General features: G+C 50.5%; 1 protein-coding gene across 4 annotated transcripts in view; it reads left to right on the top strand.

Moving 5' to 3' along the window:
- The window catches only part of FLI1 (Fli-1 proto-oncogene, ETS transcription factor), a 130,153-nt gene that overhangs the window by 74,078 nt on the left and 30,463 nt on the right, over positions 1-25,612 (top strand). For 3 of the 4 annotated variants that reach the window (XM_086678687.1, XM_086678686.1, XM_086678688.1), the window contains 4 exons: positions 382-593; positions 11,471-11,625; positions 15,938-16,141; positions 25,258-25,323. In XM_086678687.1, the coding sequence (XP_086534813.1) occupies positions 382-593; positions 11,471-11,625; positions 15,938-16,141; positions 25,258-25,323 (637 nt within the window). The remainder of the gene's footprint in view (positions 1-381; positions 594-11,470; positions 11,626-15,937; positions 16,142-25,257; positions 25,324-25,612) is intronic. The other variant, XM_086678689.1, reaches the window with a different exon arrangement.

The following is a 25,612-nucleotide window of genomic DNA, read 5'->3' as shown; positions in this document are numbered from 1 at the left end:
GGTCAGAGGCCTCTCTGCTTATGGCTGACAGAGCTCGGCATTCAAGTGCCGCTGGAACGTTGCACGTGCATGCTGTGTGACCACCCCTCTTGGCCTCTGGCTCCCCGCCCTCCTTTCTGCAGACACAACAGTGGAAGTGCTCCTATGGCTCCTCCTTCCCCACTCCACTGCCCAAACTCCCTCCTCACCCGGGATAACCTTCAGAGAACCTGTGGAGTTTGCGTAGGAATAAACAGCCCCCCAGAGTGTGAGTCAATCAGCAACCTGGGCAACCGCCTGGGGCAGCCCTGGGCCACCCTGCCAGCTCAGAGGGAGAGGAGGTGAAGAGTAACCCTGGATAAACTGACACTGGGCTTTCGGTCTCCTTCTCTGACCCTCCAGGAGGCTCTGTCGGTGGTGAGCGACGACCAGTCCCTCTTCGACTCTGCCTACGGAGCGGCGGCCCATCTCCCCAAGGCCGACATGACCGCCTCAGGGAGTCCTGACTATGGCCAGCCCCACAAAATCAACCCCCTCCCACCGCAGCAGGAATGGATTAATCAGCCGGTGAGGGTCAATGTCAAGCGGGAGTATGACCACATGAATGGATCCAGGTAAGCCCACCAGGCCTGTGCAGCTCCAGGGGTAGGTGTGGCCAGCTGCCAGGTGAGGGGCTGGTGGAGGCTTGAGGCACGCTTGCTCCCCAGGTGTCTGAATCAAGCGGATCTGACCGAAGTGGCTGCTGGTGCTGGGCCAGGGAGCCTGAGTCAGTCCCTAGAAAGCTGAGACAAGAGAAGGCTATAAAACTGAGGGCTGGGAGTAGAGTAGGGCCAGGAAGCCCTACTGGCTTCTAAGCCCACCTGGCTCTCTAAGTCTTAGTACCGCCCTCAACAGCCAGGTCAGAGTCAGACTCACGGCCCTCTGCCGCTACTTGTGGAACACCTATTGTGTGTCAGGCCCAGGTAGAGCCCCTCTTGGGGAAGCCCTAGTGAGAACCTACCCTCCCTGACCTGTTGAAGAAACTTGACCCCTCTGGGTGGGTCTTACTAGAGCAAAGGTGACCAAACCATCCTTACGGGAAAAGTCCAGAAGTGACGACAGAGGTGAGCCCATCTATGGTCTCACTGAGCAAGGGAGGGCACATCACACTTGGAAAGTGTATTTGAACTTGGTGGTGCCCAGGGCAGTAAGACTGTTCTTGTGGAAATGCAGGGAAGAGAGCCCAAGGAGAGAAGAATCAGAGGGTCAAGGGAGGGCATGCTGGGAGGACAGGTAGCCCAGACTTCATTCCCACCTCTGCCCTTGGACAAGCTATCTAGCTGTCTGATCACCAGCTGCCTCCTTCCTAGAACAGGACTAGAGGATCTGCTTCTTCATAGGCTTGTCCCGATGGTTAAGTCTGATGCTGCGGAGGAAGGACCCAAGACAGTGCTGGGGACTCAGAAAGTGCTCCACAGTGATAGCAATCCTCATGAGCAAAAAAGAGAGAAAATATTAGTCTCATTCATGAACTATCGGGCAAGTCAATGGGCCTATAGCACAAGGGGATAAAAATGAAAATTAATGAAGGGCCCTGAATGGCAGGCTAAGAAAATATGGAATTTATTCTGTATGCAGACACTGACTTTAAGCGTAGACTTGACATTTGACGTCTTCAGAGTTTCATTTACAGAACTGAGGGTCTTTGTATACAGCGGTGAGGAAGGGAGCCTCAGAAAGATAAGAAGGTAGTGAAATATCTCAGGTAAGAGATTACCAAGTTCTGAATTTGAGCGACTTTAATGATTAGGGAAATAAAAAGAAGTACATGCATGAAGGACATGTCAAAGGGATAATTAGCAGGGTTCAGATGGACAAACATTGAAGTCTCTGGGGGTTGGAGGGTATATGAGAGGAAAGAACAAAAAATGACTGGAGCTTGGATGATTGTAGGAAGGATGGTGATGTTATCCAGGGGACATAGGAAAGGAAATGCTTTGAGAAGAGATGTCAGTGTTCCCTCTGAGATTCCTGGGAGCAATCAGTAGAACATCCAGCTAAAAAATGTCTACTAGGCCTTGGAAACTAAAGCTCAGATAATATTTGGGGGCTGGAATGTAGGTTTGGGCATCATCTCTAGAGAGTTTTCACTAGAAGCGGATGAGGTCGGTAAAGAAACAAGTCCACAGAAGGAGAGAGAAGGGGGCGAGTGTGCAGCTGGGAAGGAAACCTCCCCCAGACAATCCCTGGTCTCCGACTCGCATGTGGGAACCCCTAGCCCTTCCACATTCCAATCCCAGTAACCAGAACCAGTCACCGGAATCACAGCCGCCTTCCCAGAGTCTAGCCTTCTAGGAAGGCCCAGAGGTTCTGAGCCAGGAGTCCCTCACATGAGCATCTCTCCACACAGATAATAAGGATAGTGAGCCCGTCATAGTGGACGGAGGGTATCGTCTGTTAAATATTTTTCCATATTATCTTATGGTTTGCTTCCCACCATGATCCCGTGAGGTAGATGTCGCCATTACATTTTGACATTTGAAGGCAAATTGGGCTTTGGGGGTGGGGAGTGGTAGACGCCTTGTCTGAGGACTTAGAGGAGGCAAATCTGGCACCAGAGCTGGGCTTTTCTGATTCCTGGCCTGTGGGCCACCTCTCTGCTCCCTCCCTCCCTGTACATTGTGCCTTTGGGCTCCTGGTCCAATTTCTGCCGGCACTCAGCCTGGCAGCAAGGAAGGCAATTCAGCAATACCTCCCAAACTGGCCCAACCACAGGACCTTCCTGATGCTTATTGAAAATCCAGATTCCACCCTTGGAGAGTCTTTGGTCTGTTGTAGCCTGAATCCCAACCACTGCTCACCTCTGTTGCCCCGCCCCAACCCAGACAGGCAGCACCTGTCCTTCTAGGCTGCCTCAGTTGCCCCCTGTTGTCCTCGCTTCTGCTTGCTTTCCTAAAGTCTGTTCTTCAGACTCACCCTTTCAGAATATTTATTTTTTTAACGTTTATTCATTTTTTAGAGCGGGGGGGAGAGATAGAGGATCTGAAGCAGGCTCTCTGCTGTCGAACCCACGAACGTGAGATCATGACCTGGGCAGATGTCGGTCACTTAACCAACTGAGCCATCCAGACACCCCATCCTTTCAGAATACTTAACTCTCTTGCTCAAAATCCTTTACTGCCTGTGACAGAACCCCAAGCCTTCTACCTGGCCCCCATTTCTATGAAACTCATTTTCTCCTTCCTGTCTCCCTCCTTCTTTCCGCACCAGCCACACAAGACTCTGGACCCCAAGCACTCTCCTGCCCCAGAGTCTCATGCCTGTATTCCTTCTTTTTGGAGCATTCCTACTCCATCAAGTCATAGGACTCTCTCTCCCACTTGTTTCAGGTCTCTGTGCCTGAATGTCACCTTTCAGCAGACCTCCCTCACCGCCTGCTCTAAGACAGCACCCGTCACTCTTTGCCTTGCTTTGATTCTTCTTAGCTCTTCCTGGCTCGTATCACATCCCTCACCAAAATGCAGGCAGGGCCTCGTTTTGTTTACTGAGCAATGCCTGTCACCTGATCCGTGCTCCAGAAAGAGTTGTTAAATGAATGAGTGAGTGAATGCGTGGCTGACGAGACTCAATGGTGAAGATACTTCTTCAAAGCCATATGGGTCATGGTGTACAAGCCAGGACAGAAACCAAGGTCTGCCCACTTTGCCTCGGCTAGAGCCTGCATCTGTGCTCAGGGGGAGGCCACACTGTCGAGCTGACCTCTCACTCCCCCGAAGGGCACTCCGACCTATTAATCTGGGGCAAGGAAATCGAGTTTCAGGACCCGCTTGCCAGCCATCCCTGGCTGCAGTCACACCAGAAGCCAGCTGGAGGAGAGCTGTGTGAACACCTCTAAAGAACAGACGTGGTATTTACGTGGCTCTGGTCGCACAAAGCAGCCCCTGCTTTTGATTTGCCCGTCCTGACCCCGACCGTCCGCAGGTGATAGAGTAGGTTCAGAAAGACGGATGGAGTCTCACTCACCCTGGGGGAACAAAGAAGATACCGTGGGCTCTCGGAGCCACGCAGGCTAGGGACGGCCATTGCCAGCACCTCGTAAATATTCTCCAGGAGCCCACATGTAAGCTGGCCTGGTGGGCAGCAGGGAGCAGGGGTTTTCAGAAAAACGTCTTTGCTGAGGATAGATTCTACTATTTGATCATGCAAAGAAGAAATGACACGATGAGATACATGCCAGGCGATTTAAATCTCTCGTCCTCAACCCTGTGTGTTGACCCCATTTGGGGTCTCTTGGCTCATGGACCAGATTTGTGGCGTCCAAGACAGTAGCCACTAGCCGCATGCTGCTTCTGAGCCCTTGAAGTGTGGCTAATCCAAAACTGACATGTGCTCGAGATCTAAAATGCACACCAGACTTCACAGACTTAGTGGGGGGGGGGGGGGTGGATAAAGTAAAATAGCTCATTAATTATTTTTTATACTGATGATGTTGAAATGATAATCTTTTGGTTGTAGTGAGTTCATATACTAATCTATTTTCACATATTTTTAAATTCATTTCACCTGGTTTTTTTATTTTAAAAATGCGACTACTGGAAAGTGGAAAATTATGTATGTGGCTCACACTCTACTTCAACTGGACAGCACTGAGCTAGAATGCTTTGGACCATCCCACGATTCCCTCCATAGTCTCTGATAACTTGGGTTTTCCAAGTTACTTCATGCTTATTGGAATACCCACAGGTATCTGTGTCTCTGGAGGAGGTGTTCTCTGTGCCTAAAGCTATAATGCCCTTCTTGCTTTTCATCCCAGCATTAAGTCATTTGGCTCGGAATCAAGTGGAGAGATTGAGGTCTGGGTGGCTCAGAGAAAGCCTCGCTTGCCCGTGTTGTGGGAGGTTGGCTCTCTTTCTCCACATCTTCCTGTTGTGGCTGAATCTGCTAGAGTGAGTTGTTCTTGAAACAGCGTGGCCCATATAGGTTCTGTGTAGGCTTCAGCAACTTGACCCCAAGCTGTGGTCTGCAAATAACTGTCAGCCGCATCCTGCTTCACCCAGAGGGATTGGGGAAAACAGCCCGTGAAGGAGAGAATAGTATTTTATGGAGGAGAAATGCAAGGACCTGCTTGGCTCATGTGCCTGGAACACAGAATCTGAGTCGGTGTTAGTCTACCCTGACATCCCCTATGGGACTGGCCAGCAGGATCTGGATGCTCTTAGGAGACACGTAGAGACTTCACATTCCACCTACAGGAAGATCGGCCTCACACTCCCTGTAACTTCTGCTTCTGTGACTGCAAAACACCTTCCTAAGGTGCTTCCTTAAGTTCTGAACCCTGCAGCATGGAGCATGTCACACATAACCTGGGTGGGAAGCTGTCCTCGGGGTTCCGGAGAAGCTGTGAGCACCTATCCTGTATGGAGATGAAACTAGCTATGGGGTTAGGGTGATGGCTATATTATGGATGATTTTTTTTTTCTCTTCTTGAAGTTTGCTTTTAACCCACTGCGTATTTCTTTTTAAAAACAAGTCATAGGCACACGCCTGTGCGCGGCTCCTACAGAAATCCTAAAGACAACGCAGATTTGCTTAATTGTTGCACAGCATTAACATCACATGGGAGACACACGTGATAGGTCCTAACGCAACTGTGTGGTTTGGGTGGCCTTTGAGACTTCGCAGGAACTGTGTGAATACAGAGGATCCACGGACAGCCAGCCTGGGCCACAGACTTGTGGATCCACGGGGTGCACTCTGAGTTGCTCTGGGTTGAATGGGAAGGTAGAGAAGATGTCTGTTGTTTTGTTTTGTTTTGCTGTATATAGATATATTTTTTAAAATTATTTATTTATTTTAAAAAGTTTGAATCCAAGTTAGTTAACATCTGGTGTAATAATGGTTTCAGGAAAAGAATTTAGTGATTCCTCACTCACATATAACACCCAGTGCTCATCCCAACAAGTGTCCTTCTCAATGCCCCTCGCCCTTTCAGTCCTTCCCCTCACCCAACACCCTTCCAGCAACCCTCAGTTTGTTCCGTGTATTTAAGAGTCTCTTATGGTTTGTCTCCCTCTCTGTTTTTATATTATTTTTGCTTCCCTTCCCATATGTTCATCTGTTTTGTATCTTAAATTCCACATATGAGTAAAGCCATGTGATATTTGTCTTTCTCTGACTGACTTATTTCACTTAGCGTAATACACTCTAGCTCCATCCACACTGTTGCAAATGGCAAGATTTCATTCTTTTTGATCGCCGAGTAATATTCCGCTGTAGATAGATAGATAGATAGATAGATAGATAGATAGATACCACATCTTCTTTGTCCATTTATCAGTGTATGGACATTTGGGCTCTTTCCACACTTTGGCTATTGTCGATAGTGCTGCTATAAACATGGGGGTGCATGTGCCCCTTTGAAATAGCGCACCTGTATCCCTTGGATGAATAGCTAGCAGTGCAGTTGTTGGGTCATAGGGTAGCTCTATTTTCAATTTTTTGAGGAACCTCCATGCAGTTTCCAGAGTGGTTGCACCAGCTTGCATTCCCACCAGCAGTGCCAGAGGGTTCCTCGTTCTCCGCATCCTCACCAGCATCTGTTGGTGCCTAAGTTGTTCATTTTAGCCACTCTGACAGGTGTGAGGTAGTATCTCGTTGTGGTTTTGATTTGTGTTTCCCTGATGATGGGTGATGTGGAGCATCTTTTCATGTGTCTGTTAGCCACGTGGATGTCTTCTTTGGAAAGTTGTCTAGTCATGTCTTTTGCCCATTTCTTCACTGGATTGTTTGTTTTTTGGGTGTTGAGTTTGATAAGTTCTTTACAGATTTTGGATACTAACCCTTTATCCGTTATGTCACTTGTAAACATAGAAGACATCTGCCATAGTCTAAAGGGGTCGTCTTCAGGAGAAGTCTTTGAAATCTTCTTTTACCCAAACACCCAAGATTTCTCACCTTGTTTTAAATTCCTTAACACCTGCAAGGCACTTTGGGAAACTGCTGGCGGTATTTTTAAAGCAGTGTTCACTGAACCCACAAAAATAGAACGGGAAGAGTCAAGAGCTTATGTCCCAAGGGGAAAAGAGAGGACAAGGCTGCAGGGTCCATGTCACCTTTGCTGCGGCCTCCCCTGCCATGGCTTTCTGCCATCCTGAGAGGGAGATGCTCTGAGTTACGCTCTTTGAGCCAGCACCTCCTCCTGCTCTGTAGTGGCCACCCCAGGCCCCCTCGTCACCTGTCCTAGTGCTATCGGCTGCCTGCGGGCCCCAACCCCACGTCAGCTGTAAGTGCAGGTCTCAATACAAATTAGCAGCCGTGCAGGCAAGCTGAGTGGCCAAATCTCTTCCCCTCCATCCGTGCGCCCCTCCCCCTCCCTCTTGTTTTCACTGGGCCTCTTCACAGGCGCCAGCTGCCTCACCGAGAGCAGCCTGTAGGCCGGGCTTCGCCAGTACCCACCCTTGGCAGTAGCTGTCAAGCCCGATGGCTGCATGTAAGGCGTGTGCTGTCTGGTGGAGACTCAGCGCCCAAGAGCTTGAGAATGGAGGGCAGCGTGGCAGGCCGGAGGTTAAAGGCATGGCTCTCCTTCCTTTTCCCCCTGGGCGCTCGGAGGAGGGCCGGCCTGGGCAAGTGTGGTGGACCAGGGAGATGCCAGGCTTCTCTGAGGGCCCCCCTAGAGGAGGGGTCTGGGACTGAGGACAGGGCCTCATTCCAGAGGAGAAGCACCCACGAGTGGGCGGCCAGACAGCTTGCCTTGTATTGCCAGGGAGTAGGTGCATCCAGAGTGGCGGGGCGGGGGGGTGGGGGGGGGAAGGAGCGAGGAGGAAGCAGAACTAGAACTTACGTGGAGGTTCCATCTACCGTTCGGCCCCCAGTGGTCACCCCGGCAAGAGAACCCCGGTCCTGGCTGTGCTTCTGATGTCCTCTTCTGGGAGCCGGCCGATCCTGTGACCTGGGCACCCACCTTCCCGGCAGGTGCTCATCTTAGGGCTCATGGCTCCTCTTTTCACCAGGTGCCTTTTACCAAATGTTTCCTCTTTTCGCATTTATTTTTCCCTATTCCTGGCGCCAAGGCCCAGCCCTGCCATCGGTGGCTATGGCATAAAGGGTTGCTACACTTTGGCAATTTCTGTGGCTCTGACTTTTCACCCCTGCACGGCAAGAGGTCGGTTTGTTTTTTTTTTTAATTTTTTTTTCAACGTTTTTATTTATTTTTGGGACAGAGAGAGACAGAGCATGAACGGGGGAGGGGCAGAGAGAGAGGGAGACACAGAATCAGAAACAGGCTCCAGGCTCTGAGCCATCAGCCCAGAGCCGGATGCGGGGCTCGAACTCACGGACTGCGAGATCGTGACCTGGCTGAAGTCGGACGCTTAACTGACTGCGCCACCCAGGCACCCCAAGAGGTCGGTTTTTAGCTCAGAAATCACCAGCGGCCCAGCTGACAGGGGAAATCAGTTTTTGAATCTTGTCTCCCTGATATTGCCGATGGGGGGCACGCCTACGGAAGAGCACCCGCTCTTCCGTCATGCCCGCCCCCAGTTGGATGGTGCTCTCCTCCCCGAAAGTTCTCTCACCCCTGCCCATGGCCCTTGCACTCAAGCATCCGGAGAGGAAGCGCGTGCTCTGGCCACCCCACCCTCTGCCACGGGGTTCCCAGCCAATGAAAACGTCGCTCCCTTGGTTGAAGGCCAACTTAATCCTGCAAACTCCCACTGCACTTGGGTTGTTTCACAGTGGACAAGTATGTTGGGAAAGGCTGCCAGGCCACGGCGGCGTGCGTGTGCATGTGTTTTGGGGATGTGCACGTGTCTGTGTGTGTGCACGCGTGTACTCGTGGGCGCGTGTGTGTGAGTGCGCGCACGCGCCTTCCTGCGGTTAGCCATGAGGAGGGTGGGGGACCCGGCGAGCTTGGCCAGAGCTCCGCTCAGACACAGGACCAGGGTCTTTCTGGGACTGCTTCCGGACGGGCCAAGTCCTTCAACAGCAGAAGCCAAAGGGCCAAACTGGTGAAAAGCCCTGATGTGCTACTGCCTCTCCGCAGACTGCCATGGGGACATTAAACCTTCAACAATCTGGGGCTCTGACGGCTGGTTCTTGGTTCTCTGCCTGGAAAAACAGTAGGCGAATAGTAAAACCTTAAATTCTAACATGTGTAAGTTATACATCTTATTTTCATTTTCAGCCCATGTTCCCCTCTGTAAGACATCAGGAAAAAATTACCGTCTGACTTCTAATATCTCAGTGGAGCATTTATCTCCCAGCTATGATAAGTGATCTTCAATATTTTTTTCCTTTCAGATTAAGAGACAAATTCATTTAATTGTCTTTTATTGGATGTGCTCTGGCCCCCCTGCCCTGCCTGGGTCCCCAGCCCCCACCCCTGCCCCCTCCCTTCCCCCCGCCCCCCAACCCCAGGCTGTTACTCCTTTTCTCTGTGTTAGGGACTGCTCTCCCGGCCTCTGGAGGTGCCGCCGCTGGCCGCGGGATGGGCGAGGCCCTATCTGGCACGACCTGGCTCCTTCAGTCCTCATGATGGTTGGTCCCTGCCCAAAGCAGAGTGAGGAGGGCAGCGGCCAGGCCCCTGGGAAGCCTGGAGTCGTTCTGCGGCCCAAGGTTGGGCAGCTGTAATCTGAACCTTATCTGAACTCCTTGGTCTGAAGGCCTGGTTTGGAGCTCTTGAGAGAACTGGCTGTCTCCCAGGTCTGATGCTTCCTGCGCTGTGCAACCACGGCGGCAGCCTCTCCAGGGCTTTCCAGTTGTCTCCTTTGGTCCTGCTGCTGCCGGAGGGGCTGAAGGGAAGCTAGGGCAGGGCAGGACCGCACTTCCCCCAGGCACGCTGGGAGGGGCCGCGATGCTGGGCTGGCGGGGTATGTGGAGCGTTCTGCTGGCCCGCTCCCGGGCACGGGTGGCCACAAGTGGAGTGTCGGCTTAGATCTCCAGACGGCTGCTCATTGCTGAGCTGGCGCCAGGGAACAGGCTCCCTGCACCCATGTTGCAACACACCAGGTGCTAACTGGGCTCCGTACATCCAGACGGAGTTGGATGTCTTTTGCCTTTTGCACTTCCTTCTGGTTCTTCCGTGAGCGTGGCATCCAGGGCTGCAAAAGGCCACAAAGGCCACAGCCTTTCTATCAGGTTAAAGTTCTTGGATTCTATTCCTTCTTCATGAAGCCACCAGCCCGTGTGTGTGTGTGTGTGTGTGTGTGTGTCTGTGTGTTAAAGTAAGCTCTGTGGAATGCCTGCATGGCTTAGTCGGTTAAGCAACCAACTCTTTCAGCTCAGGTCATGATCTCATCGTTAATGGGATCAAGCCCCATGTCGGGCTCTGTGCTGACAGCACAGAGCCTACTTGGGATTCTCTCTTTCCTTCTCTCTCTGCCCCCCCCACCCCGACTTGTGCTCTCTCTCTCTGTCTCTGTCTCTCAAAATAAATACATTAATTTGAAAAAATAGGGGTGCTTGAGTGGCTCAGTTGGTTGAGCATCCAACTCTTGATTTTGGCTCAGGTCATAATCCCAGGGTCAGGGGATCAAGCCCCACGTCAGGCTCTGTTCCTGACAGAATGAAGCCTGCTTGGGATTCTCTCTCTCCCTCTCCCTATGCCCCTCTCTTCCTCACACTCTTTCTCTCTCTGAAAATAAGCATTAAAAAAATGAAAAAATAAAGTAAGCTCTATGCTCAACGTGGGATTCAGACTCAGGACCCAGAGATCAAGAGTCACATGCTCTACCACCTGAACCAGCCAGGCACGCCCGTATGGGTGTTTTGATGGGAAAGCTTAACACCAAAGACCTGAGTCCTGCTCAGGTCACACTAGCTGTGTGACCCTGGGCCAGTCACCTCACCTCTCAGTTTCCTTAACCATAAAGAAGAGATATGAACCGTTGGATGGGTATTGGGAAGTTAAAATAGAACCGGGTACAAGAAATGCATCAAAATCATATATGTACAGTAGAAATACTTCACTCAGCAAACATTGATCACTCGTCTCCTATAGAAGGCACTACGTAAGACGTTGAGGTTTAAAGGAGGAAGTACTGTCAATCTCTCAGGAAACTCCCAATCCAGCGGGGGAAGAGGACCCGCTAAGCTAACAATCACCCAGCGTGACCAGAGCTAGAACCATGGCAGAAACAGAGTGCCGGGGTGGGGGTGGGAGGCGGAGGCCTACCTGGGGGCCAAGGCCAGGGCAAGTGCTGTTGGAGCACAGGTTGCCTGGCAACAAGGCTAAAAATGTCAGCTGCCGTCAGATTGGGAGGGCTGTGATGCGGTCCTGAGAAGTCCAGACTCTAGTCTGAGGCCAGTAGGGAGCTGCCAAAAGTTTTTAAGTGCCGTAATTATAGGATTGGGCTGGGATTTGAAAACCCTGGTGGCGGCGTGGAGGATAGAAATAAGGCAGCAGCAGCGTTGCACCAAGTGGGGCTGGGAAATGGCGCCATGATTGTCTGCCCACGCTGTGCTGATGGCAGCCGGAGTGATGACTTCCTCTGGGCTTTGTGTCCTCTCGCCTCAGGGAGTCTCCAGTGGACTGCAGTGTTAGCAAATGCAGCAAGCTAGTTGGTGGAAGCGAGTCCAACGCCATGAACTACAACAGCTACATGGACGAGAAGAACGGCCCCCCTCCTCCCAACATGACCACCAACGAGAGGAGGGTCATCGTCCCCGCAGGTACTTTGGGAACCAGGCTGCATGCTGGCATCCGTGCCCTCACTTTCCTGGGCTAGTAGTTGGAGGGCGGGCTTGTCCCAGTTGGGCATCTGAACCTTTACCTGGTAACCTATTCGCTATGGAAGTGCTGACTTAGGAGGGCTACCTTCCTCACCTTCCTTCCCACTGTCCTTCAAGATAGTGTCCCAAGTGTCACCAGCACCCTGAAGGGCAGGTGCCGGGAGCCCACCCTCAAACAGGTCATGTCATAGACTCGACCTCAAGACACGGTACCACAGGATGAGGACTGCCAAGAGGGCAGAGGCAAGGCCGTCTGAAACCAGAAGGAGTCCCAGGAACTCCTGGACGGGCCCGCCCTTGCCTTTAAGGAGAAGAGTGGCCGCAGAGGTCTGTCATGTCCATCAGGCAGTACTTCCTGGCATCTGCAAGCTTCCACCTTTCCAAAATTACAGCCAGCTCTCTTCGTTTCAAAATAGAAATAACTATATTTAACAAATGGAGCGCCTTAACGTGTGCAGCAAGTTATGTCATTATGTAAAAATAGCCTATTTTTCCTAGGTATTGGTGCTGTTTGGTTACAGAAAATAAAATCATTGTTCAAGCCTTCTGTCCATCGGCCGGATGCTCTGCCTCAGCTAGACCAGCTAGCTCAGCAGCCTGGTCAGAAAGGGGGTTTGAAAACTGCAGCGGGTAGAGTCGGTGCCAGGTAGAAGGAGCGAGAACGTCCAAATCTTAAGCAGAGTGAATTACAAGGCAGGGATTAAAACTAATCTTACCAAAATAACATGACCAAAAAGGCACAGCCCCTTCCATTCGCAAAAGTGTAAGTGCCGTGGTGTCTGAGGGCAAAGGATTAGACATCTCTTTGAGGTAGTGCAAAGGAATTTGCTTGTTGGCCTAGAAGGCATGGTTTTGTAATGAGCCTCTCCTTCCTACGCCCTTTTGTATTTATTTTCCATGGGAAGCCGTGTCTCACCATCTCGTAGGACTATGGCCGCGTAGCATCCCTATGCGCCGGGCCAAACTCAAGGTGGCAGGAGGTGGGAGGTGTGGGACCCAGGGAGGCAGGAGGAGCTGGGAAAATAGGAATTTTTCTGTGCCCTGCAGGACCTGAAAACTATTCATAAAGGATTTTTTTGAGTTTCCCTTTTCCACAAGCACGCGGCTTCACACAGGAGGAGGGAGAGTAGTTCCTATTTTCTGAGCACTTTCCAGATGCCGGGCGCATTTAACTGCTTTCTCTACTTACACTACTTATGTCATTTAACGTTTGATCCCCTCCCTCTCTCCCTCCCTCAGACACCAGGAATGTTTAGCTCAGGTGCGTTTGTAAGGTCCAAGAAAACCGTGTTCCTCCCTTCTCATCAAAGGAAGCAGACCATGAAGGAACGATAATGCAGACAGGGTGGGGACCTTGCTGCTCTCCCCTAAGCAAAGCCAAGCTTCGCCGGGCCTTTGCACATCTGGCATCAGACTGCCCTGTTTTGCCAAACAGTGGCCAGCGTGGGAAGGCACTCTTCGGCACCGAAGAGTCAGGGCATCAGAGATTGTCTCTGAACCAAATATGGATGCCATCTCATTTTCGTAGTCACTTCTGGGAGGAGAGAGGGGGCAAACAGACAGGCTGCTTGGTTGACCCTTTCACTCTGAGTTGGTGTTGAAATACTTCCAAAAGGAATATCAAAATGTCAGCCTTCAGTGGACCAAGGTAATAATAATGATAGCAGTAATGGTGAAAATAGCGTGAATTCTTATCAAAGGGTTTTCAAAGCCTTTCTTGCAATGAATTCGCTGGCTATGGATTTACTTCATTACTTTCCCTCTGGTGAGATCTTTCAACATTATCATCAGACATTCTGGCTTCCTCCAGGCCAGCCGCCTGGACATGAGGGAAAGTTTCATTTGGGCAAGTCCACAAATCAAGGCAATAAAACATTTGTGAAACAACTGATTGAATTTATGGTGGAGATTTTGAGACAAGTATAAACGAGGGCTCTGGTTAATCACCAGTTTCAGGTTCAGATGGGAAGAAACTAGGACTAAATCATCCAGGAAATACATTTGGAAGAGTTTAGCGTGATCCAGAGTGGAAGCTTTAGAATTCATTGTGCTGTAAAGGGAGAGAAATAATATTGTGATAGAGCTCAAAGCAAGAGAGGAAATATTAAAATAAATTAAATACGTGGTGTAAAATCGGATTTGAGGCCTCGAATGCTAAAAGTGAGGAGTCAGGATGAAGCAAAGGAGATCAGATGAAATAAAAATGCTGCGTAATCCATTGCCCACCTGTGCCGTTTTCCTTTAGAATTCCGAAATGGTACAAAATATTTCCATTTCCCAGTGGCCCATGCCTAGTTGTTTCTGGAGAGTAAAAGAGCTCAACAAACCAAGAAATTGCTGAGAGAGAGAGAGAGAGAGAGGGAGGGAGAGAGATGCATAGAGACTTGTACAATGAAGCGTTAGGAGGAGCTCTGTTATTTGGCAGAACAACTCACAGGTGGGAAGGCAAGAGGAGGGGCTTTGGCTCAGGGGGACCCACCCCCTCCACCAAGTGAAGTCCTGGGAAGGCTCAAGGTTGAGCTGGGGACTTAACCTTTCCAAACTCCTCTTGCAATCTGTAAAATGAAGACAACAGCCATTTTGCTGGATTTTCTAGATGCGTGAGCCCCGGGCCGTGTGAGGCAGCTGGCACACGGTAGGCCCCCCAGATCCAGGCCAGTTACCGGGTACTGGTTGTTGGGCAGCAGTCTGTGACCTGAACTCCAAAGCCTCTTCTCTCCTCTTTTGCCATCTCTTGTACTTCCAGCGCCAGTACAGCAACCACTCCCGCCCGTGGGCCGAGGCTGGGCCCTTCGCAGAGCAGACTCAGCCCCTGCCACCTAGATACTCACATGTAAAAACCAAGGAGAAAGGGAGAACCCGCGGCAAACAAGGGTGATCAGCAGAAGCTCTGAGTAAAAGTGCTGGGGAATTCGTGTCCGGTGAGAGGGAGGCCACAGAACTTCACTCCCTTCCCCACGGCCACTCCTAATCTTCCAAACCTGGTTCCCATATTTGCCCAGAACCTTCACAGACTCTGAATGAGAGGGTGAAGGGCTGAGAAGGTGCACAGATATCCTTTCCTGGGAAATATGCTAAGGAAGCAGGCCCAGTAGAAGCTGGGGGCTGACAGCTTGCCTACAAGGCCAAGCCTCCTCCCCTTGTCCAGGCAGCCTTCCGTATTTCTCCAGGTTCACACTATTCCCCTCCAGCCATGATTCCTTCAACTACCACCATGAAATTTGTTGCTTAATTATGTGGTTTCCCGCCTAAATGTTTCACACGGGCAGATATCTCATGTGGCCAAGAGCCATGCAGTTTTCTTCTGTGATGGGCATTTTTTTCCGATGGGCATATTTAAGGTGTCTATTGGATTTGCTGATAATCGGTTGCCAAGGAAAGAGACGGCTTCCAGTCTGTGATAAGACACAAGTGCTCTACCTGCTGTGGAATTTGCTGGAACTCATCGCCAGCCCTCAAAGCATACCCACACCCATCATCCACACACCTAGCCAGAAAGGAGCTGTGAGGCCCCTGGGTGCAGAGGACCTCCATCATCACATTATTTTTGTTCACTCAAAGGCTGAAGGGCTGAAAGGTTTTCTCTCCCCAGTGCGTTTCCCTCATCTCTAGGGACTTAAATATCATAAAAAACGTTTGGGGGATGATCTGGTAGAAATTTCAACCCAGCTGTCTCCACAAGGAGAAAACCCAGGTTGGATTTATGTTAAAGGCTCACAGCGCTGGGTTTTCCAACCGTACAGATGGAATTGCAGTAAAAGTGTACACGTATGTGTTCCCTTCTGTAGCCATCAGAGAGATCGGTGTTCTTCCCGTGCAATCGTTAATGTTCTTAAGATACAGATGGTTTCCCTTTCCAGAGGACTTTGGTCCCTGGGTCCGTGGAACTGTGTTTACTTTCATTTGGATGCCACCATTTCTCCAGCAAAGGTTTTAAAGGCCCTCCAAATACTTTAAAGGGAATGTTCTGTCACGATGCCTAGGGAGACAGCTAAGAACCTCCCCGGAGTGCTAAGTGGTTCAGGCAGTGCCAGATGTGGCGGAGCCAGATGGGAGTTCTAGGAGGACCATCTGGGAGGGAACCCACTTTCCCACTGAGGGAGAGAGTGGGGGGGAGGGAGAAGGGGGGAACGGGGGAAGGAGGAGGACAAGGAGAAGGAGGGATGGAGAGAGAGAGGGTGTACGCAGCCTTCATGAAGGCAGGGGAGTCCTGGCCGGCCCTGCCCTTGCTAATGAGCCCTCTCCTCTGCAGACCCCACGCTGTGGACTCAGGAGCACGTGCGGCAGTGGCTGGAGTGGGCGATAAAGGAGTATGGCTTGATGGAGATCGACACAACCTTTTTCCAGAACATGGATGGCAAGGAACTGTGTAAAATGAACAAGGAGGACTTCCTCCGAGCCACCTCCCTCTACAACACGGAAGTGCTGTTGTCACACCTCAGTTACCTCAGGGAAAGTAAGTGTCCTGTCTGTTTCTGGGCAGCGGAGCCCCTCGGAGGGTGTGGCCGAGTCCCCAGGGCTGGGAGAAGACTCTGAACGGCCCTGTCAAAATGAAGACCGATTTCCCATGGAGCTAATCCAGGAAAAGGAAACTGGTTCCCCCCACAGTCAGTTTATGTTGGGCAGATGCTACCGGAGCCTCACACGTCAAGGCCTGTGAAGTTGCCAAGGTCTCATGGGCTCCTACAGACCCTGAAAGGGGGCTGACCCAGTCCCGTAGTGTCAAGGGAAGCGGAATAAGAACTGGAGAAAAAAGCAGGGAGCTGTGACCCGGTGGGGCCTGCCAGAGTGTAGTTGCCAGGAGAACCCCTTTCCAGAAACTACTTTGCCCTGGAATTATAAATAGATGGACACCCTGGCTGGTATTTTCGTGTGCAATGATTCAAAGTTCCTCCGGTAAACTCTAGATTCATGGGTTTAGGATTTAAGGTGTTGAAAACGTACACATTAGCTTCCTCTTCTCTTTGGTGTCATTCTGGCCCACCCGAACCCCACCTTTGCGGGCTGCTCACTACGCACCCTTCCTAGCCAAACGGGAGCAGCCGACCTTCCATGTGCGTGAGGGTCTCTTGGACATGTTCTTCTGGCACAGCGAGAAGGAAAAAAGAGCTTTGGAAAAGGAGATTTTATGAAAGAAACTGTGTAGTCGTTCAAAAGATTTATACGATATCAGAGTTCTCAGGCACCAAGATCCCATCATTTCCATGTGCATTTCATTTACTATTAAATATGCACAGAGATAGGAACAATTCTTTCAGGCATGCTAATAGCCTCAGCCCTAACGCTTCACTGGAAATCCAAGCGTGGTGGTAGGTATATCAGTGACCCCAAGTACTGAAGGATTTGTCTGTGGCCAGAAAAGGTGGCACAGAGATCAGGGAGGTGATGCTGCAGGAAGACTGATGGGGGTTCTTTCTACGAGGGAGTTTTTTAACAGTCAGCCCTGAGCAGGGATAGACAGGCAACCTTGGGATTCAGTGTTTGCCGTCAATAGCCAGAGCTGCCTGGGGGCGCCTGGGTGGCTCAGTCGGTTGAGCATCCGACTTCGGCTCAGGTCACGATCTCACGGTCTGTGAGTTCGAGCCCTGCATCGGGGTCTGTGCTGATGGCTCAGAGCCTGGAGCCTGCTTCCCATTCTGTGTCTCCCTTTCTCTCTGCCCCTTCCCTGCTCATGCTCTGTCTCTCTCTGACTCAAAAATAAATAAAAAACATTAAGAAAAAAAAAAAAAAAAACAGCCAGAGCTGCCGGGAATTTTGTAGGAGTTAAGCTTTGGAATGAAGGAACTTGATGATTTTAAAGCCCCTTCCAAGCTGAGGTCTTTGGACAGTGCCTGCGGGCTGCGTTTCCTGGTCTCCTGGGCTCTGGGTTGGTTGGTTATTTCTTCGTTGTCTCCCCATCATTCAGTGCGGCTTCAGCTCACCATCTCTATAATCTTCTGTCTCATTCTACAGCAGCATGCTACATGGGGTGGAAGCAACACACACTGGCTATAAAATTAAAAAATTTTTTAAATGCCTTTGGAAGTTTCCACTGGTGCCTCCGGGCACTCTGGTCACCTCTCCGAGGCGTCTGGTAACCAGCAAGAGAGTGTGGATGATGCAGTGTATGTTAACACCAGAGCAGTTACCTCATGTCTGAGTCTTGCTGCAACGTGAGGTCAGCCCAAGAAACAACAAGCTCAAAAAAAGGGGGCGATTCTCTACCCAGTTTTCCTGAGCTTTGGAGAATTAGCATTTTCTAATGATCTGTATTTCTCAGCCTTTAAATGTTTATGGAATTTTTTTTTTTTTAAAGTTTCTTTGCACAGAGCCCCGCAGCAATGCTAGCCAGGCAGGGAAGAGGTTGGAAGTGAGCAACGTAAGTTGGGCACAAGAAGTGTGGATCAGCAAAGCAAGGACGCTGTTGGAGCCTACCTTTCTGCTTCTTTGGGCATCATATGGTGGAGGGCCAGGAATCATTGGCCCCTGTACTTTCTCTGTGGGAGAAGAGAGAGACAGCAGCAACATGGACAGTACGTCCGGTCACCTTAAGGGACCAATAATTTGGGGTTCCGTGGCAGATGCCTTTGTTGGGGAAATGTTCAAGTGCATTCTGACTTGACGTGGGGAACTCCCCTTCATGCCATGTGAAACCATTCAGGCCTGCTTTCTGGCAGGTCCATAAACAACCAAAGTCCCCATTAGGGTTTCCTGCCACCAAAGAACCCAAGCCACAGACCCTGAAGCAAGACCAACACCTGCCCCAATGGCTCAGGCATTGGCTAAGGTCGCCCCTGGTAATCATGAGAGAGGAGCACAGACACTAAGGGGCAAAGGAGTGAGCTGGTTGTGAAGCATGAGGGCCGAAGCGTTGGTCTTTTGGGGGCCACAAGTACGAGGGCAAGAAAAAGCATGCCTCGCTGCTTCTTTCCTTCTTTCGTTTCAAGAATATTTGTAGACGTTGAGGAAGATAGGCCCCATAACTACATATGTAGATATGCCCCCAAAGCAATAAAAATATGAAGTTTCCAGAAAGTTGTTTATGAGCGGAGGAAATTTCCAGGGTGGAGAGGAGATGGAACAAGGTGCCTATTTGATACAACGCTGAGCGCAACGGCTAAATATGAAGTGCTCGGTGCCATGATAGAAAAACCATGTCTGCCTGCAGAAGCGAAAATTAAAATGCTGTATGAAGGCTCAAAAACAGAAAATAAAACCTGCCAGAGCATAGTATGGTAATAGTCCAAGGGCCTTTTGAGGAACCTAAGCGTAAAATGATGCACCATCATGGGAAAAAAAATTTGATTCATGCTTCTTTTCAACTGGTGTCTCCCTTCGGATTCTGGCCTCGGGGACGCTCTGTGTTGGGCAGTGTCTGGCCAGCTAAGACCCCTGCGGGAGGTATGTGCCTGGTGACTGTCTGCACGCAGGATTGCAGGGAACCCTCCCCGCGCCGACCAACATGCCTTCAAACACTTTATTGTTTTTCCAGACTTGCTTCCAGCGGATGTTTTGTGCTCAGGCAGGGAGGCCGGTATTTTGGGGACAGAGGTTGGGGCAGCTGAGTGGAGGCAGGGGAGAGGGGTGCTAATTCCTGGTGCTTTGTCCTCTGTCCTGTTGTTGAGGAGGGGGCCGGGGCTCAAACATCCCCCACTCTGGCAAGAGGTGGGGCGCAAGTAGCTGAGCTCCTGGACACAGAAGACACCACATTCGTTGGATCCCTCCAACGTATCTGATCTTTCTGGACTTGCACAGAAAACAAGGAAACCGTGTGGGGTAAGAAGCTCTAGCACCAAATTCACACTTTCACAAAAGGTGCTGGAGCATTTGCTCTGGTTGTCTGGGAGGGGAGCTATACCTTTAAATGTCAGACACCACACTTCAATGTTAAAATGTATTTTCCCGGGGTGGAGAAGAAACAGTGGTGTCCTGAGTGCCTCTATGCCCCGTCTGGTGGCCTGGCATGCCCGGATTCATCTGGCCTGCTTGGAAGCGCTTGGTCTCCATACTTCAGCTTTTCAGCCGTCCCAGACAGAGTGGCCGTCCCCTATAACCGCGCTCTGTAACATCACCCGCACTGGACATGGGAGGGGGCCGGTGGGGGCGGGGGGCTGGGACGGATGCCCACAGTACTTGGGACGATTCTGGAGTCCCCCGGGGACACCGGGGCTCAGGTGTGCATCTCCCCAGGTGTCGTTCACTGTACAGGGACAGGATGCCCCCTTGTGGACACCACGTGGACAATTGTTTATCACCCCCATTTTAAAGCCAAAGCAACCGAGGTCTGGAGGGCTTCAGAAATTGGTTCAAAGGCGGACGCCAGTGGAGAGCAGCCTGGGAGCTAAGCTCCAGGCCTCCTAAGTCTTAGTCGGCCATCGGCCCGCAGCTTCATGCTCTGATGTGAGATGGCCCGAGAGAGAGAGACAGGGAGCTAACCTCCCTTCTCTACCTTAGAATTAGCCTCGTGCCCCTGATGCTTCCATGTTGCCGGCCAGGCCACTTTCCTCACAGCATTTTCTGTTTTCATTTGCACCAAGAGATAAATGCTTTCCGAAACTTCCCTGTGGCCTCCTGGAATGAGGCAGATTAAAGCCAAACCTATCACCACGCTAACCCTGTCCTTCTTTCTTCCCGGTGCCGCCCCACAGCCTGGACCCGCCAGGCGGCCCCACCAGTATCTCTGTCGGGCACACCCCGTTGGCAGAGGCCGTATTTACAGGCCAAGGGCTGCGGGAAATGAGATTGGGCCGTCACAAGGCGCGGTGGGGACGGACCTCAGAGGAAGTGCGAGCCCTCTCGGCTGGCAGTTCAGACTCAGGGCCACTGGGGGGAGTTTGGGCTTTCTGGGAGCCCAGAAGGTTCTGGGCTTGGGGTGGCCAGAGGTCGAAGAAGGAAAAGGAGTCCTTTGTCATTTTACAAAAAGTGGGAGATCTGTATGTGTTTCGGAGCCTGACCTGTGAGAAAGTGCCGAGAGACCGTGTTTTGAAATCGCGGTGGCACAAGAGAATGATATATCGTGCAGCAGGGAGGCTGCAGAAAAGGTATCTATCTTGAGTCCGATTTTTAATTTAAACTTAATGGAAAACACATTTTGCGTTCCGCGGCCTTCCCACCGGCAGCCTCAGATGGTTGGGCAAAGGTGATGGGTCCCGGCAATTAAGCTGGTGAAGCATTATCCCTTCCAGGCCGGGATCTGACCAGTAAAAGAGACCAGGATTCGGGCAGAACAAAAGACCAGATTGCCCTGGACTCAGTCGTCCAGCCAGGCCTGTTGTTGAGAACATGGAGCCGTATTTCTCCGCTCCCTCCTCCCGCCCCACCCCTACACTTCAGCCAGAGCCATTGATGCAGCCCAGAGAAAGGGAAACCCACATTCAATAGGCAGGAGACAAAGGCTTTGGCACCGGAAGGAGGACGGTTGTCTCCCCGGCTCCAGGTGTCCCCGATGAAGAGCAAGTTACGCTGGGGGAACGTAGAACCAAAGAAAGACCCATTGTTGGGCCTCTACCTCACACCTGCAAAGCTTCACTCTGCTCATTTCCATCTTTTTGCAGATCCCTAATATGATATCCAGTGACGGATGGACTCAAAAAGGGGAAATTATTTTTCCCTTATGCTTTCACTTTGGAAAGGCCAGTCCATTCTCGGCAGCAGTCACTTCATGCTTTCCGGGGCCCCGGATTAGCAGATATACTTATATGCCTGTGTCCGTACGTTAAGCAAATAAATAAACGTTCTAACTGAAGGGTGCAGAGTCGAGTAAAAATCATAAATGCACAACTCAAGAAACTGGCACAAAGGGAATCCCCTCGCTTGGTTGTTGTTGTTTAAGTTTATTTATTTATTTTGAGAGCAATAGAGATAGCACCAGTGGGGTGGAGGCAGAGAGAGGGAGAGAGCGAGAGAATCCCAAGCAGGCTCCACACTGTCAGTGCAGAGCCTGATGCGGGGCTCGAACTCACGAACCGTGAGATCATGACTTGAGCCGAAACCAAGAACCGGAAGCTTAACCGGCTGAGCCACCCGGACACCCCTCCACTCACTTGTATAATCACCCCCCAGGTCAAGGAGTAGACCAGAAGCCCCCTTGCGCCCTCTCTCTGTCCCCCACTCCTCCCTAGCAAGGTAACCACTGTCTTGATTCCCGACACCATAGGTGAGTTTTGTCTGTTTCTTAGATTTAGCCTGAAGGCTGCAGGGTCTGCTGGACTGAGAACAGGTTTTGCAGATAAACCAGAATGGGAATCCTGGCTTCCTGGACTTTGTGGCTCTGTGACCCTGAGCAAATGACTTGACTTCTCCCAGTGCTGATCCGTAAAAGGAGAAGAACGTGACACTGGCTTTGCCTGGCTCATGTTAGGGATAAAAGGAGAGAATAGATATAAAGTGTCCGCTGCATACTGCTTTCAGGAGAGTTGCCTTCCCTCCTCCTATTACAGCCTGTTTACTCCAACAGGACGACAAGACGGTGTCAGGAAAGATTAGGAGCTCACCTTAGCTCTACACAGATGGAGCCTCAAAGCAGGAGAAAGAAAATCCAAAGCAACAGAGCGAGAGACGAGGCTCCAGGAAGGACCTTCTTGTATCAGAACAAATTCCCATAAGAAAAGGGTGTGCCGTGCCACCCCCTGTAGCCTGAAGAACTTGTCAAGTAAAAATCGGAGAAGAGAAAAGATGTCAGTCCCTTGGGAGGGAGGCCAGATGCCCCCCAACCAGCCCCTCCTTCCAGGAGTGAAACTTGAACCAGGAACGGTCTTCAGGGCAAAATCCTTTTCCTAGGTTACCATGAAATATGTATTTCATGCAAGCTTTGCAGAGGTCAAACGACCCTTTCTCTCGGCTTTCTGGGAGTTTCCTGTGGAATTCATATGTGCCCAAAGAAGAACTTTCACCAAGAGGAAAATTTAATAAATGTGGTTTATCTAAGCTTCGTGCTCTCAGCTAAATCTGCACTAATGACTCAGGCAGTTTGCTCCTCTGAGACCATCATTTTTCTTTATTTGCTCCAGCCGTGAGGTTTCAGCCTGAGGGAGAGAATGTCGGGGACAGAAAGGCAGACATTCTTGGTCTTACTCCTGAGACTTTTTTTTTCTATTCCCTTGGAACGCTCGGTTCTATTTCTTAACCTCCTTCCAGTCATGGAGGATTATTTCTTATTGCAGCAGAACCCGTCCGCAACTCCAGGTCCAGAAGACAAGACAAACGCTCAGCAAGCTCTTTTATAAAGGGGTCATTGTATGTCATTGTGGTGTCTGTGGGAGAAGGGGTATAAAAATAGTAATGATAACCAGCTAGCATTTGCTGAACACTTACTATGAACCAAGGTCTTTTTTGAGCACTTTACAGGTATTATTCTATCCAATTGTTGCAACAACTGTGCTATGTAGATGTTATTATTAGCCCATTTTATTGTTTTTAAAGCTTTTTGTTAATGTTTTTTTACATTTGAGAGAGAGACAGACAGAGCCTGAGCCGGGGAGGGCCAGAGAGAGAGGGAGACATAGAATCAGAAGCAGGCTCCAGGCTCTGAGCTGTCAGCACGGAGCCTGACGCGGGACTTGAACCCATGAACCATGAGATCATGACCTGAGCCAAAGTAGGACACTTAACTGACTGAACCACCCAGGTGCCCTTTAAAGCTTTTTTTTTTTTTTTAAGTTTATTTATTTATGGAAAGAGAGAGAGAGCAAGAACACAGGCAGAGAGAGAGAAAGAGAGAGAGAGAGAGAGGGAGAGAGAGAATCCCAAGCAGGCTTCACACCATTAGCTCAGACCCCGACGCGGGGTGCAAATCCACAAACTGTGAGATCATAACCCAAGCAGAAATCAAGAGTCAGACGCTTAACCGACTGAGTCACCCAGGCACCCCAGCCCATTTCTGACACCATTTTCACCATTTTCTCTGTGGCTTAGAGAGATTGGGTAAATTGAGGGAGGCTACTGAGCTAAGGGTTAAGAGGCAGGTCTAACTTTCAACTCTTGTCTGCATAACAACTGTATTGAAATGAGGTTGTCACAGCCTCACCTGATCCTTGATGTTTTTCAGAATGGACTAACCAAATGCCTCTGGTTCTTGGGATATTATATGCACGTGACTGTTTCCTTTCTAAAACGGTCTGCACACATCCACGCTTTGGCATATTGTGGTCTCAGAACCGCCTCCACCCCGCCCCTCTTTTTCGCTTGGAATGGTTTCAGAGCTAGAAGGAACGGTCGCCCAAGCCACAAGTCATAGGTGCTGGGCAGCTGGGTGATTCCCGTAAAATTCTCTCCCTCGTCGTCTGGCCTGGAAGGGCACACATTTTCTCCGAGGCGCACAACCAAACGCCCACAGCTGGGTGAGGCAGCGGCTGTGCTCCTGCAACCCCGCCATGACTGGAGGCTAAAAATAGGAGCGTCTGCCAGCCCATCCCCTGTCCTAAGCCCTGGCACCCAAGTCAGCCGCCCGTCTGCAGAGGGAAGGGAAAATTTGCAAAGACTTCCCCAGCCTCCAACACCTATGGCAGGCTTATCCTGTAGTCTGCAAAAGCACATCCCAGCCCTGGTCTTGAAGGCACTTGTGAGTTTCCCCAGGAGACTCTCGAGGAGAATTGCAAACATGCCTACAGTTCACAAAACGAAACTCTTGGGTTCTTTTGAAACTAAGGAACGAGCCCCATTTTAGGGGAAAGGGGGAGTTTTTACATGCAACAGAAAAGAACTGTCACCCCTGTGAAATTCCTAGGGCAGTGCCCGGTAAGAGTAGTTACGCGTTAAGGGTTCATCTTAGGAGATGGGGTAGCAGCACTCTGGAAATTGAATGGATTGTGCCCCACGATCAGCTGTGTTCTCTCAGACATTTGCAAAGGAAGGCGAGGGTTACTACTGGCCCTCCTGCCATCCTGACCCCTTCCCAACCGCCAACACTCCCCTCCATTCTCAGTGACCGATACCCAAGCATCTCACCCGCCAGTAAAATGACCTGTCTGTAAACCCACCAGATACCATAGAACGCAGGAACTGTATAGCCGCTTCTCCAGGGTGTGGCAAAACTGCAAACTGCAGGCCAGATCAGTCCAACTCTGGCCCATGGACAAAACAAAACAACACAAAACAAAACAAAAACAAAGAAGAATGTACAGCAGAGACTGCAGTTAGCCCACAAAGCCTAAAATATTTACTATCTGGTCTTTATAGAAAAAGCTTGCCAACTCCTCCTGTAGTTTAACCCCTTCGTTTTGCTGCTGCAGAAATCAAAGTCTAGACTTCCCTACGGCCGCACAGGGAGAGTCTCAGTCCTGTGCTCCTGCCATGATGGGGTGTGGACACCCAGGAGCTTCAGAACTGTAAACATGGCTGCTGGGGAGGGCTGTGCGTGTCCCACTCACAGGTATTCTGTCCTAACTAGCTCTGGCCGGAGCTCCAGAATCAAACACATTCCCCGCAGGAGGCAGGATGGATTCCATGAACTCTTTCTCTCAAGGAGCCATCTGTATCTCTTACCTACCCGGATCTATTCCCCTCCTGACTCCCTTCTCCTCCCATCTTCTACTCCTGATCTACCTAACCCTAACCCTAACCCTTGTTATAACGCGCTTTTGCTTTGCCTTACAGGTTCACTGTTGGCCTATAACACGACCTCCCACACAGACCAATCCTCACGACTGAGTGTCAAAGAAGGTGAGTCTGTTCCCTCATGCATTTTCTTCAGTCCCAGGAACGGCACGGTTCCATGCTGTTAAGATTGGCGTGGGGAACTCCAAATCGGTGCACTCTTAACCTTAAAAACAAGATCGGTGGTTATTTTATGAGCAAAAACTGGTTTATGTGGGAAGGGCAGAGAATAGCAATTCAGGATAAACAAGCTATGGCGAAAGGATAGGTCAGCCCAACAAACAAAGGAGAGAGGAACGTTATTTTATGGAAAACATGGAGGAAGTTGGGAGGAGTTGTTGTGAATGTAAGTCCA

The sequence above is a fragment of the Puma concolor genome, chromosome D1 (assembly GCF_028749965.1).
Source record: "Puma concolor isolate L17-30 chromosome D1, mPumCon1.1.hap2, whole genome shotgun sequence".
Lineage (NCBI taxonomy): Eukaryota > Metazoa > Chordata > Mammalia > Carnivora > Felidae > Puma > Puma concolor.
Note: the sequence above shows the minus strand (reverse complement) of the source record. Positions and strands in the feature narration are given on the sequence as shown.